General features: G+C 38.8%; 1 protein-coding gene across 4 annotated transcripts; it reads right to left on the reverse strand.

Moving 5' to 3' along the window:
* Positions 1-766: 766 nt before the first annotated feature.
* rbm10 (RNA binding motif protein 10) lies at positions 767-15098 on the reverse strand. 4 transcript variants are annotated; one of them, XM_028452923.1, is made up of 23 exons: positions 14967-15098; positions 13700-13758; positions 13141-13621; positions 12912-13043; positions 10304-10373; positions 8210-8283; positions 7354-7440; positions 7204-7264; positions 6961-7119; positions 6668-6828; positions 6475-6572; positions 5957-6044; positions 5680-5875; positions 5468-5577; positions 5304-5385; positions 4268-4359; positions 3981-4163; positions 3501-3692; positions 1895-1951; positions 1609-1803; positions 1284-1331; positions 1163-1218; positions 767-1038 (listed from the first exon to the last, which is right to left on the reverse strand). In XM_028452923.1, the coding sequence occupies exons 2-23, from the start codon at positions 13714-13716 to the stop codon at positions 948-950; spliced, it is 2730 nt and encodes a 909-aa protein (XP_028308724.1). In that variant the 5' UTR covers positions 13717-13758; positions 14967-15098; the 3' UTR covers positions 767-947. The 4 variants fall into 4 exon arrangements, with proteins under 4 accessions (XP_028308724.1, XP_028308723.1, XP_028308721.1 ...); XM_028452922.1 differs by having other exon boundaries at positions 1296-1331; positions 13141-13624; XM_028452920.1 differs by having other exon boundaries at positions 13141-13624.
* Between the last annotated feature and the right edge of the window lie 554 nt (positions 15099-15652).

Below are 15652 nucleotides of genomic sequence, written 5' to 3' on the forward strand. Positions count from 1 at the left end.
GTTTTGACTATATTTCATTCTTTCCAGGATACAGAAAGTGTTGAGTAATACATCTGATGGCAGAATTATTTTCCCTTTTTGCCCAAATTATATTTCAGTCAGCAGGTACATACATATATCCCACAAGTGAAGGCAAAATTTAACTCAGAATCCATATACAGTACATAAAAAAACCCCCAAAATTTGTCAATAGAAGTTATTTCCAAATAAACTCAGCAAAGACTCATTTCTAGATAATAATGTTGCTGGAGATGTCATTAAAGATTCATTCTGACCAATTTAGTAAATCATTTCAAAGAGTGATGGAGATGTTTTTATTTTTACAAGTGGCATGACAGTTATATTGCAAAGCAAACTTAGGACAAAAAAGAACCACCTTTTTAAAAAATGTTTTACATTGTGTATTCATACTTTCTATGTAAAGTGAGACACTTTCTTCCCATAAGCTGCTACCATGAGCTCGTACTGTTTTTAACAGTCATTCTGTTTTTGCTGTATAAAAGTGCTCAATCTAAGACAGTCATACCAAAGTGATCATTTATTGAATGACAAGGCATATAAACATTAAATAAAAATAATCTATGCTGCATAGAAAGTAGTATTCAAAACTCTCAATATGTTCACATTGTGATTCAAATTTTTACCATTAAAGTTTCACATTTTCCCAACAGCAAATGTATGTTTTTAATGGTAAAACGTGCTGCACTGAGGCATGGAGGAACTTAAAAATGCATCATTCAGGAAGCAAGCAAAAAGGTGTAGTCTGTGCCATATCCTGGAATCCGCTGCTAACATCAGTTCATAAGCATATTTACCATCCTTGAGGTAAGATTTTAATTTTCTTTTTTTTTTTACACAAACAAAATGCGACATTAAGATTGAAGTGATGTGTGCTGGGCTTTATTTTTCATCCTTCCTGTGTCATAAAGTTTAGAGAGCCAGGCTGGTCACTCAACTTGCAAATTACGCATTAGCAGTCCTTTTTTCACACCACCCTGCAGCATTCTGGCCCCTAGACTTGAGCCTGCAATACCTTCCCTATAGAAAATATGAAGAGAAAATGATCAACAATGAGAAAAAAACAAACAAAACAACATACAAGTATAAAAAATGATGCTAAAATTGAACAAAAAGTATTGCACGCATCATGAATGCTGCTTACATGTTGCTTAATCTCCTTCTCTTGGGGTCAGGATAATCAGGCTCATCAACTAGTCTCTACAAAAAGGGAAAATAAAATAATTATACATCAGTCTGGTTGAGCAATATAAACCTTAACCAACCTGTTTACTGGCCACTTCCTGTTGACTTCTTCTCTGCTCCAAGTTTTGCTGAATGGTGAGAATAAAGAAGGGGAATTAGGAAAAAGAGGAATGTCAGTGAGCTGGATATAAGATTCCTTTTAAATATCCTAAACCTGCTAGCCATACTGAGCACTGAAACACCATCACTTATACAGCAACAATCATAGTAATACAGATTTTTCAGTTCTTCTAACACTTATGTAATTTTCATTTATCTTGTATACCATTGTGCCATTTCTATATTTTATTGTGTGTGTGCAGAACTCAATGAGACAGTACAATTGTAAAAATCCATTCTTCCCACCTTGTGTAGTTCAGAGAGCTGCTGGTGCCGAATAAGAGCCTCTTTGCTTGGGAACTGCCTCCTACACAGAAGACAGGCCAGTTTTACCCAGTCTGTCATTCTGCCGTCCTTCTCCACTTTCTCGCCTCCTTCGTCCTCACTGTCGGTCTCTCCGCTGTAGGCTGGGATCAGACTTTGTTGATGAGGAGGAGAAATCTGCAGCACAGTTTGAAGGAGACAGAGAGTGATTACATGACTGAGTTTATGAATATTTTAGCCAATAAAAACTCAAAAAATTTGCTCTTACTTCTGCACTTTGTCGTATCTGGTCAAAGAACATCTGAGGCCGTTCATACAGCGCTCCCTGCAGAACAAAAACGAAAAGCAAGTATTGATAAAAAAATGGTATTCGGTATATGACACTATATCATACTTTCAGGTATTTAGTAAACTGAAGATTTATGGCTGGGAGTGAACAGCATACATATATAAATAAAGTTTAATTGAATTAATGCAGCACACACTTAAGATCTTAAGATATTAGTCAGCAAAAAAAAAGTCATTTTGTTTACAAAAACCATGTTTTGGAGTTCTCGCTAAATGATCTCAGCACGATCACTTCTTGGTTGATTACCATCATATGTGCAAAATGTATACATGCTAAAAGAACGGAGTGATCAATTGTTAACAAAAATGTAGCCCTCGAGTAATCTTCATATTCTGTATGCAACCCACATCCTTTAGGTCATAATGACCCACCCCCACCACAATATCAAAATAAAGCAGCTTAATTTAATTTTTATGTATACCTAAAATTGTGTGTGCATGTGTATGCTCGAGTATTCAGGTAACATTATCTTTGGATAATGAGAAACTGTCTGTTCCCATGCCTGCTACAAAATGTTTACACTGTAGGATATGAAACAGCACACATACAGACAAGACTTAATATTACATTTCAGTCTGTTCTTGTGAGTCAGGACACTATAAACCAATAGTCCCAACCAACCAGGAGTCTGATCTGATCACAGGTAGAGCACTACGCTGGATGACACCTTGATCTCGTACTAGTAGCTCAAAAAAGACAAAAAAACTGAACGGCTTTCCTTCACTACGTAACTGCTTATGCTACGCAAGATCCGCGGCTGTCAATCATCGTCATACTGTATATGACGTCAAATCCCGTTTTTCAACCTCAAAAACTTATTTAAAAACAAACTTCACAGAAAAATGAGCACTTGAACACAACGTAGGGTGATAATAACTAATGATCACAGCAGAGTTTAGGTTTGGAAAAAATGAGTATTTTAAGCATTGTTGCTGCTTTGTCCTTCCACTCTAGCTCCCCAGGCCTGAGGCCACATTTTGAGATGACCACCAGGGGTCATCATTATAAGGTTATTGTTACATGGTTTGTGTAAAGGTGTGTAACTTGTTCCCTACCTCACGTGTTCAAAACACTATGCTCAGGCTGAAATGTTGCACTTTGTTGTTAGTATTCTGTGCTACTTTTACCTCTGGAGTTCCCATCTAATGAGTCAGTCACACTTTGGTCCATGTCTAAAATTAAATACATTGACATGTGATTTTGTTGTTGTGTTTGTGTTTTGCCAGTGCCATGAAGCCACAATGCTTGAGTATATGTGGTTTTTTACATATTTGAAAAGAAAATATTGTTCTGTCACTTTAGAATTGGCTTATTTATTTTATAAAATATCTACAACAAATATTTACTGTAGAAACAAGTTGTATAGTTCCTACACTGTATCAAATTGATTCGTTTCGGTCAGTAATAAATGGATATCGCTTTTGAATCAAATCTTAACCTGTGTATTGAGATGCATATCAAATCGTTTCTCACAGGGACAGTGCAACCCTAGCATTTACCTGTATGTCCCCCACACCCATCATACCTTTTTCTCTAACACAGCGTAGCCTGCGTCAGCACTTGCAGACTCTCTGAGGTCATCCAGTCGACTGTGACCGGGTCCCCGAGTGTAACCAGGCAGTGATGCAGAACCGGCGGTAGGCGACGATGTCACTGACTTCATGTTCTCCTTTTGTCTATTGAGACTCTTAGCCCAGCGCTCCATATCTTTGGCAATCTGGTAATAAATACATAACATTTGTATTACATCTATTATAACAATTGCAAAAATAAAAAATAAAAATTGTCAAAGTAATCAAATACTAAAGTGTCCCAGCGCAGATGCAGTTTCTACATTTTAAAATCAAGTCATGCAACAATAAGATTCTATTCACGACCACAGAGTTACACTAAAGATGCTATAAGTCAATATGTCAGAATAACCAATAATCAAGAAAAACAATAATTCAGAACACTTAACTTATTTTGGCCTTTTGCACATAAACTGATATTTGGGAATTCTGACCTGTTGTGCAGTTTTACTCTTGGGCTTGTCCTTTTTGTCCTTGTTAGCTGACAGCAGGTCTGAAGGTGCAGCAGCGTCACCTGCAGGTGCGCCATCATTGTTTGACTGATTGGCAGCAAGAATGTAGGTGTGCTTTTCTCCATCCCAGTACATATACTGCTGAGTGTGAGGGTTAAAGTAGTACTGCAAAAAAAAGAGGAAGCCAAGGTGAAGACATGTAGGCCTGCATTTACACAAGAACGTGCATGGATGAGATTTTAACTACAGCGCCTTCCGCTTATCTTCACCTGAGAGGTAGCGTCATAGTAAAGTCCAGTTAATGGGTCATAATAGTAACCAGAGCCTTCATCATACTGGTATGTAGACACATCTGGCACCGCTACAGTAGGAGACAACATTCAGATCAACTTTTTTCAAAGACAAAAAAGCATGGGCACATCACATCATTGATAGCATTGAGTTAAAAAAAAAAAACATTCACAGTGTATGGATGTACATAGATATCTCATGTGTGTGTCTGTGTGAGGTCGCGATTTCTGAGGCTCCTGGCGAGAGAAGAAAAGGGACAGGTTGTGAGTAATATATCGTCTGTGTGTGCTGTGTATTTATGCTCGTGAGCTGTATATTATATATAGTGGTTGAGCAGGCAGCGATCTGTCACTGCCAGCACTGACTCGGCTGTCCAAGTGGGCGTGTCTTACTGCATCAAACGTGACGCCCATAATCAAGGCATTTTTTGGATTCCCCCCTAGTGGCAGGTCAGCAGAAGGCAGAGGATTGATTACTCTTCAATCATTATTGTGCTCTAGTTTCCACTTCCAAGTATGAATAAATTATTGAATATGTACGGCACTGATAATATCAAAGTAATAAGTGACATATCAATCTCTGCAGGATCTTTACTTCAATTTTTTTTTTGAGGACAATTTTTATGTTATTTAAGGAGACTGAATATTTGAGGAAAATTGTAGGATTTTGGAAAAAGTTCTTTTAACAATTTAAGATTAAAATAGACTTCCATCATGTGATATAAGCATGGGAAAAATGGGAGCCCTGCTGTTTCATTGAATTTGTGTATTAATTCAGAGACATCTACCACTGAATTAGTTGGTAATTTACACAATGATTCATGGTTTCCCTGACTTTTTTGCTTTTCGCTGCGGGCCAAATTGGATCCTCTAAAAGGCCGGATTTGGCCCCCGGGCCTTGAGTTTGGCATGTGACTTAGATGAATGATCAATCCGAGCATTAATACAAGAAGACACAAGAGCCCCTCCAGTTGCCCTTGTTTGACCTAAATTATCCATATTGAGGAAGCCTTACGATAACACTGAAGCTCATGTTCAGTCCCTGGTGTTGCAGGTTGGCTAGGAGAAGCAAGCTGGGGTTTTCCCACAATCTCTACCTATAAAAAAAGATTAAAAAAACATAAAATAATGGAAAAATAAAACGATACTAAAGATGATGGAAGCTGTGTGCGCCTGTACCTGTGTGGCTGTTGTGGGAGCAGCTGTGGTGATGTGAGGCGTCTGCGTGTGTGTAAGAGGCTGTTGCATGATTGTAGAACCAGATTTCACAGCCTCAGACAGAACAGCAGCTGTAGTTAAGCAAGCAAACACATACACTGTCTTAAGTAATCCAAATTATTGTCATGTATACCAATGTATGGGCTATATTTCTGAGCATGTGTGACACTAACCTGCTACTGCTGCTCCTGTGTAAGCACCATTCAGGGTTGTACCTGCAGCTGCTAAGGCAGCACCTCGTGTGACAGTCTGGGCATTCAAAGTTGTGCCATCTGACCCTGCGTATCTTTGTCCTTCCTGAGGGTATATCACTGCCGCTCCTTGCTGATATACTGCGGTGTCTATACTCTGGCCACCAGCTGAACCGTTCTGATTTGTCACAAAATGTACAAAATGTCAGAATTTTAAAGAAAATCAAAAACAAAATGATACATTTTAGGATTAGGTTACCTGTGTGACTGCCCACTGAGCAGCAGCTATAGCTGTGCTAGCTACTGTGGCAGCATTCACTTTGTTACCATCTGTCATGAAAGAATCCCTAACACAGACATAAACAAGGTTAGCATCATTTTCACAGTTTTATTTTATTCTGACAGGTTAAAAAAATCATATCATTTAGAAAGTTGACTCGTGAGGTGATTTGTGATTTTTAGGTTATCAGAGAATAGTAAAACTCGTGTGGATTGATGGAGGAAGGTTGGTGGGGTCATCAATTATGTATTGATTAAATTAAGGGGCAGAAATACAAGAAAGTAATTCTTCTTACTGCTCCTTTCCAATCCTGAAAATATTTCATTTAGACTGTGATATTGTTTGTTGTACTTGAGGAATCCATGTTGGTTTGCATTTTCATGAAAGGAATAAATAAATAAAATCAAATGAAAGTTGATTTTCATTTAGTTACAGTGTCATCTGAAAACAGAGCTACCCTGTTGTTGTCAATCAACTTGGACTTAACCTCTGCTTACCGTTTGCAGCCTTTGGCAAATTCGATCACGACGGCCTTCCCTTCAACGGTGAGAGGTGGTTTGAGAGCCTGCAAGATCTGCAGCAGCTGGGAGGCTTCCTAATGTGATACAGAAAATATAGAGTAGTGGAGAAATTTAGACAACATTCCACAAAGAGAAGAGCATTCTGTGCGTCATCGTCACGTTTTCTCACCACTATAGTAGAGAGTTGTAGGAAGGCAAATCCTCGATTAAGGTGCGTGTGTTTGTCTTTAATTAGGCGAACATTGGAAGGTGAGAAGTAGGCAAATGGAGCTAGAGCAGAAATAATCGCTTCCACTGACGTATGTGGACCAAGATTTCTGAGTATGAGTGCTGTCGTAAAAGAGAATGAGAGAGTAGCTATTATTAGGTACAATATGTCACAATAATCATAATAATTGCCAAAGAAATGATACAATCATTTAAAGTTAAAATAACATTGTTAACCATGCAAGAGAAACTTACTGTCATTGGCCACATCTGTCTGTGGCACAGCAAGCACTGGGGTGGCAGACAGGCCAGATGTGTGATAAGGTGCAGGTAAAGGTAATAACCCTTGGAAGCCTTCTTTCTGAAGGCCAACAGCTAAATCTCGGTGCAACTGAGACAACTTCAGCTCAGCCTCTGGGGACAGAAAGTGACTTTAATGATTCATGAATGACTGACAGAAGTGCAAAGGTACCATTTCTTTTCCTTGATGAAAAATACCTGATTTAGGCACATTGCATTTGAAGCACTTCTCTCTCCGCTTAAAGTTTTGCACACCACACTGCAAAATAAATAAAAAAAGAGCACCATAAGATAAACAGAAGACGCATACAAATTGTGATTTAAGTCAATGCAATTAAGACCAATAACCTTGTTGCAGAGCCAGTCCTCATTAGCACGTGGTTTCGGGTCGCTGTAGTGCATCGACACTCTCTGTCCAAGAATCATCAGCACTCCCTGAACGGAAAGAAGAGAGACAGGAGGAAAACATAGAATGATTACCAATGACAAGTACGCCACACATGCCACAGAAAGGACTCATCTCACCAGAGATGAGGAGAAGGAAAGGGACAAGATGGCAAGAGGAAGACAAGAGAGAAAGAGAGAGCACAAATGAGGCTGAAAGAAGAACATCAGAGAGTAGCAACCTTCCCTTTAGGAAATTCGGACGGACTGTGATGGTGTATGTGTCTTTAATGGGTGCAATCTTTAAGGAAAAAATGTGTTTGGTTGGATTGTGTCATCCCTCCCCCCTTAAGGGGAAACCTTTTCACAATTCTCCACACAACTCAATCCCAGTGATGTCACCTGTGAACCCATAGGGACACGTCCAGCCTACAAATCTAAACATGGATAACATTGGGGGCGAGAAAAAAGAAAAAAAAAACTGAAATAGAAAGTAAATCCTAAAATTGAGTCTGACTGGAGACAAAAGATCTCAGACCAGTAAAAAATGTGTATTTAGGTCCATGCTAACATTGAGCAAATGTGAGAGGGAAAGTTCTTCAGTTTTAAGTCAGAATGATGCTAAATTAATTTACCTGTTTTTATTTAGTGCCAACATCAAAAGGATGAGCGCTCACCTACCTCGGGAACACAAAGGTTTCCCTCTGACTTTGAGGTTTTGCCACTCCTTTGCATGAATTCTGGGTGTATGACAGTGACTTGTGTGTCCCACTGAATACGGTTCTATGTGTGTATTTGTGTCTGTGTAGATGAGAGTGACCTGGTTGGTCTCCATCCAGCGGGTGGCCTCCTGTATGACATTAAACTCGACGAAGGCGAATCCTCGGCTCTGACCTGGACACCGCCCAGCGCCATGGCAACCGAACAACAACAACATAACAACAACGCAGTGATGGGTTAGTGCTTTATGTACAGAGGAGAGAGAGAGAGACCCTGTATCAGCACTAATCACATAATCATTGCCTCCAGGCCTCCATGTGAGAGCAGCACACCTGACTGCTGCTTTGTCCCATGGCAAGGAAGCAATGTCAAGTAACTCAGCAGGGTTGAGAAGAGAGAGAGGTGAATCCCACCCACTGTTATAACTGGGTCAAACCCATTTTTGGTTTTTGAATGCAAGGGTGCCCACGCAGCAGCAGAACAGACAAGCACAACCACACACAATGACACAAAAACATTTCTACAGTTTTAACACAACTATAAAGGTCTGGTGGAAGGTTGCATCCCAAACTTCTTACTTACATATAATGCTGTTACAAATCAGTAATACATACAACATTGCTTGCCTTTGCAAAACAGACATTTATTCAACAAAATGCAATTAAAATAATAACTAAATGAAGATATATTTACCTCTACTCTAGAGCTAGGAACTCTTTACAAATTTGATAATTTGACTAAAGTTGGAGGCCAGGGTTTTAATGAGTTTGATAGAAGAAACAGGATGGTGTGGATGGTGATGAAATAACTGCATAGTTGATGCACAAACATTGAAAAGGCTCTAAAGTAATCCTTTTTTCTTACATAGGAGTTTTTTTTAAAAAAAAAAAGTTTTTATTCTAAAAGGTTTGTGATGATCAATGCGGTTATCCATCCAGATAAAGCCTTTTAACAGATGAATGAAGCTGGATCATTAAAACATAAACACGAAATGGAAGAAAAAACGTACAAAGAAAAACTTAAAGCCATTAAATGAGGATATCTAAAGCAGGGTACACACATAAAGACAATAGGGCTGATTTTGTCACGATTTTTCCCCGGAAAGCACCAGATTATCTTGTGTCTTATCACATTATCCTATGAGATTATCCTGTGGTCTGATAAGTGGGAAGAGTGAATTTATCCCAATAATCAGCTCTGAAACAGGTTGGGGCTGAGAATCGTAAATATTAGACTTGTTAAATATTTACAAATAAAACTGTGTAGGTAGAGCCGACAACTCCTGACTCCATGATTTGTGACATGGAACGGAATATAGCCAATCAAGAAGTGACTGAGAAACATGCATTTCTGCGTTCCAGGAAACTCGGAACTCCGATCTCTGTGTTAAACCGAGTTCAGTGGCAGCATGTCAAAATATCTCAAAGAAGGCTATTATATATATATATATATATATACCCACACACACACACATACTGTAAATATACAATATAATATTAGATTTTTCCTGACTTAACCAAGTAGCAGCGCCGACTTCAAGGTGCGTTCCAAGTCACTTTTTCATGTCGGAGCTTGGAAAAACCAGTTCAAAGTTGCTTAGAACATAGTAATTCCAGCAAGTTCATTTTGTCTTAGTTTTAAAATATGTTACAATTTTGTTTATTCAGGCAATTTTTTTTCTGACATGTTTCGACTGCCAACTGTCAGTCTTCTTCAGAGGTGACTGCTTTGATGTGTTACTACAAGTTATTTTGTAAGGAAAGCATCAAAGCATCTACTGATCGCTTTCATGCGTCCTTATGTGTCTAGAAAAAACTCCCAAGATTTAAAATTTAGAAAATCCTTATGTGTGTACACCACTTAATGGATCCACTGTATCACAGTAAAGTGGAAAAAAAAAGGAATCAAATTAAAATAATCAGCACAGAAATGTCAGTAAAAGTCTGTCTATACTCCAAGCATGTTAACGTTCCATAACACTAGAACGACAGCATGGCGAAAGATATTTGTAATAACCGTAGTCGTGATTAATGGGTAAAATGTTTATTAATGACAGACAGGACCCAGATGACAAAGGGAAGTTACATCAGGGGGGCAATGCAGGCAAAAAAAATTAAAAATTGTATAAATGACACAGAGGGAGAGCAAAAGAAAAGAGGAGGAAGATAAAGTGAAATTATTTATAAATCCTCACCTGAGGATTTGTTCCTCATGAGACGAACTTCTCTAGGCTGGATGCCCTGCTCCTGAAGTTGTTCTCGAATCTACAAAGAATAACAAAGCATTAATATTGTAAAAACAATGTTCGTACAGCTTATGAAGAGTAAAATTCAAGCACTTTTCCAGCACTTTCAAGATAAAATGTCAACTTTTTCAAGGAAGCCGAAGCTTTAAATAGACTCAATATTAACATATATATGACAAATAATCCTCCCTGTTTACTTTCATTTCTGTTTTACTGTTGCTCTTTTGCAGAAATAAAAACCCAACTTACAAACCAAGGGAGTAATCCTCTATAAATGATAAATAAACAATAACTCCAATTTAATTGAATCTTTACTTTGAAACACGTAACAAAAATGTACATTCAATGTACTTAATGTGCAAACAATGCAAAGTTATAACCAATGTACATTCACGTGCACATTTGGCAAATAATTAACAAAATTTCATTCAATTCAAGTGCAAATAATGCCCATTTATCAAAGATGAATAAAATAAATGCATATGCATCACTATCACTAAATAGTTCACAGCAAAATTAATTCAATGGGCAAAGGAATAAGTGCAATTATAAATAATTTTTGGTGCAAACACAAATTTAACCATCTGTTAACAATAACCATACTGTAAAAGCAAAAAAGCAACTTTTTTTGTTATAACAGATGAACATTAACTTGAACATTAATCAAACACAAACCAATCTTCCAAGTCTAAATAAAACCCACTTTCTACATTCACAATAAAAGGTCACTGCTATACATTTCAACGGGAAAACAATAAAGGGACATTAACACTTTTCTTTGCATTTAGATAAAAAATTAATGCATTTATCTATGGTCAATTTATGATCAAAACCAACATAACCCCGACTTTGGTCAACATTGGCTACTGTTTCAATCTTGTTTTTTCTTTGACCTGACCTAAGCTTTGAATGGTCTTGATGTGAAACAAATCAATGATTACTGAGAGAAGCAATACATAAGCAAAATGACCATCTATCAGGTTAAAAACAACATGACTATCCCTATGCTATACTCACATACCAATCAGAAGCTCTACATGTAGGCACTACTTCTTAATTCATAACTTCTCTCTCTCTCAGACACACACACACAGAATACATTTTATGGAAACATACAATAATAGCTAAGGACAAATACAGCCTTTGCACGGAGTCCTTTTTTTTTTTTTTTTTTTTTGCACGGAGTCCTTTTTACTCCGGCTGAATATTTGCATGAAAAGCAGTTGCATACAGTACAGTATATATGCCTACATATTTAAATAAATTATTGTTTTGTTTTTAAACTATATTAAACAGGAGTTTGTGTATGACCAAACACTCCCTAAAGTGCTGAATCTCAGCTCTGTCTGAGCGGTTTTCCAATTCTTGTGCCCTTCGCTATTAAATTGTTAAATTCAAATGGTATAGTTTGAAGTAATATTGTATTCTGATGTTTTTTATTTATTGTATATGATAAACTCGCAATTTGGTGAAACTTACCAAGGAGAACATGAATGAACAGTAATCCAAAGTGACTTTGTCCTATATAACTGAACGAAAATTTTGTCTCAACTGACTTACCTTTGGCACGACTTGCTAGTGCCGATTCTACCATCGTGTTTAGCTTGATGTCCTTTTTACAGACAGTACAATAGGCCTGCTGTGCATCTGGGCCTCGTCGCAGCCAATCTCTATATTTAAAATTTTCATTGCCAGTTGGCATTAAACTGGCAACCTGGCATGGTTGGGTCAAGTGATATGTCCATGTAGAAAGCGATGTTGTTAGGCATAATCCCGGGAAGCGATCGCAAAGTGAGGCATGTGCGCAAGAAAAAAAGGGGGGAGCAACAATCATGCAAGATGAGTGTTGCATGAGTACCGCCTTTGCCTTTCGAATCTGAACCGATGCGGTTCGAACCAATCATCAGGCAGTGTTGCGGTTTAGGGTGGGATATCCAGGTGTGGCAAGGGCAGAAGCGCCAAAGCAAAACTGGTGCATGCGCAGTTGCAGGGCAGCTGGGCTACCGCTATTAGCATAGCTCCGGATCAAAATAGAAAGACGTCGAGGCAGGATGATGGTTAACGTGCCCTTAACTCGCAAACTCGTGTTGCAAATATGGCAAAAGTTGGCCTCAGCATTACTATCCCAAAAGAAAGTTTTCACCAGCGGAGCCTAGTTGTTGTTGTTGTTGTAGCAGCGTCTCTGTGGCACATGCCGATGACGACATCATCATTTGTTACCATGCGATTGGCTAAAACAAAGCATTCTGTTCATGTCCCTCCCTGGTTCCAAAAGGATTCGCCAGACACAGACCCAAATCGATGTGGAGAACTTGAGTTAGAGGGAGGGCTACACATGAATGTCAGGTTAACATTCATAGAAGACGTCAGAGAAATCATGACACTGGCCATCATAGAGTAAATCCAGCATTTTCCAGCACAGTGTTCAAATTTGAAGCACATTTCAAACCTTGAAAACGCTATATTGAAAATCAAGCATTTTCCATACTTTCAAGGCTCTGTACAAACCCTGTAAAAAGCAACAAGCTCTATCAGGTTGATGGTAGGAGGTAGTTACCTCATTAGCCGAGGCATCGGGAGGAAGCATTCGAAGCATTATGATGTTGCTTGGTTTTTGGTCCTGGTCTCTCTGATCCATCTCCTCCAGGGACATGTCCAGACTCAAGTCATCTATCCTCGGAGGCAAAGCCTGCACATAATCAAATATGTATGAACTCAATTCACAAAAAAATGTTCAACTGCAGTGTCATCTTCATCCACATCAGAATCACCCTGCAATGTCTTACCCTCCTATTTCCACGAGTGAACCTGTCCTCCTCCCGTTGTCTGTCTATATTAAATTCCACCTCTTCTGGGTGGACACTCGCCCAGTTTCCATCTCCACTGCCTGGATGTGGGGCGCTACTTGCATGAAAGCCTCGACCACCTCTTCCTCGACCCCTTTCTTGCAGACCAGTCCATGCCTGCTCAAATTCTTGCACGGGAGTCCCATCCTCCTCTCTCTGGATCATTGGATGTGCCAAATCAGGATGCCACAAAAGCCCTTTGCCCCCACGCCCAATGACCCCTGCACCACCTCCTCTGTGGTGAAAAGCCAGACGTGCTTGGAGGCTGCGCCGTGACTGCTCAATGTGGTCAAACCGGCCATCTGAGTCTACTCTGGAATCATAGCCAGAATCCTCATTTTCAAGGCCATAGTCCCTGTAGTCCATATCCTGAAGGAGGTGGTCTTTGCCATAGCGACCACTCCTATCGCCACGCCCAACACTGCTGGTAGAAAAAGATAAGACACTTTATTGTTAGGTCTATATGAAATAATATTGGCATAAAATGCACGGTCCTTACCTCCGCTCATAGTTCATGCTGATCTCCCAACTCAGCTCCTCTTTATGGGCCTGATGGATCTAGAGCAGGGGTGTCAAACTCGTTTTAGCTCAGACGCCAAATACGGAGCAGTTTGATCTTAAGTGGGCCAAAAAAGAGCAATTTCGACGTGAATGTGTATTAATTCCAGCAAGTTAATTGTGTCTTTTCTTTTTTTAATGTTACAATATTGTTTATTCAGACAACTTTTTTTTTTTCCAGGAAATTTGATCTTCTCACATGTCACCCGATGGTTTCTGGAGATTCTCAAATTTCCTGAAAAAAAGTTGTCTGAATAAACGAAACCTTAACATATAACGAATGTGTCCTAGTTTTTCCTTCAATGTATAAATGATATACCCAGTATGTAAGGCACCGACAATATCCAATCAATAAATTAAAGTTATCAGTACCAGCAAGATCTTTACCTCGAAACGCATGGACATAGTGACCAATTTGTGTAATTTGGAGGTATTTTGTGTGGTTTTATGTGAGATACTGTAGTATTTTTTTTTTTTTAACATTTTACAGTTATTTTGACAATTTGTGATGAAAAATGACTGCAGTCAAGGGATATAAGCATGGAAAAATTGTGAGACACTGCAAATGTTGTCAATCATGAATGTGTGTATTTAGACGGGGTGAGATATCGACAACTGAATTATATGGTAATGTAAATGTATTTTTACTTGTTTCTGCGGTCCGAATTGGATGCTCTCGGACCGGATTTTGCCCCCCGAGCCTTAAGTTTGATACTGGTGATCCAGAGTAATACAAAGAAATGTGCACCATCATGCTTTAACACATGAATAAGAGGAAATATTTATATTAATGTATCTGTCTGAGTCAAACTGTCACATTGTGAGAATAGTGGGTGAAATGACCAGTGTAGACGTTACAAGGTGCACATTAATAAACAATAATCATCTAATAAACAGCTGAGTTTCACTAGTGATGCGCATGACGTCTTCGTGGAGGACAGATATTGCTGTAGCTCCAGAGCCAATGTCACAGCTAAAAACTGTAACACAGTCCCCCAGTATTATCGTTAATATAAATCGTGTTAATAAACATTCTGATAGCCTTAAAAGGAAGAATCACCAATGACGTGTGGCGGTCATCGGGAGCTAGCATTCATGCTTAGCAACGCTAGCTCACGCTCGTTTTGTGGTGCAGGAAAAATAAAAACGGTTCCAAAAAATCTCTCATTCGAACCAAAGATAACATAACAGTTCCTTAAGACACTCACCAGCACTGCATTCAGCTTAAAGTCGTCCCCGGACGATAAATTAGAGACACCGTTGTTCAGAGGTTTTATTTTTAGGGGACTAAAATATAAAATGGCCACAACCAACAAATCCTGGTAAGGGCGGGTCCAGCCGTGGAGTCTGCAGTTTGATTGGTCCAGAGAGAAAGGGTAAGCTATTCTCAACGATCATTGGACAGAACAAAAAGGCGAGCCCTGTAGTTCACAATGTATGATGCGCCACCTGGCGGTAAATTAGTCACTTGCCATTATATAACTGATACATTTTAAAAAAAATTTTTTTTGAATTAACAATCATAAGAAGTGTTTTTCATATTTTGTACAAGGAATGATTACTGATCAGGGATCAGCAACTATCACAGCAGGGGCCACAAAACTGTGATTGTAACTGAGCCGAGGGCCACATTATGAACATTCATCATTTAGAATAATGATTGATTTGAGCATTAATACGGGGTGGGGGCTGTCAAGTGTAAGCCAATATGTGTGTTTTTGTTGTAATTTTCTGCACTTATTTTGTCAATTTGTGCATTTTGGGGTCACTTCCTTTCCTGTTGCTGTTTTCTGTATTTTCCTGTCAGTTTGTGTGTCTTTGGAGCTATTCAGTAATGAGATATTGACATATCGTGCATCCCTAATCATAACATTAAGACTGGCTGATGAATTGT

This window comes from Gouania willdenowi, chromosome 7 (assembly GCF_900634775.1).
Source record: "Gouania willdenowi chromosome 7, fGouWil2.1, whole genome shotgun sequence".
Taxonomy (NCBI): domain Eukaryota; kingdom Metazoa; phylum Chordata; class Actinopteri; order Blenniiformes; family Gobiesocidae; genus Gouania; species Gouania willdenowi.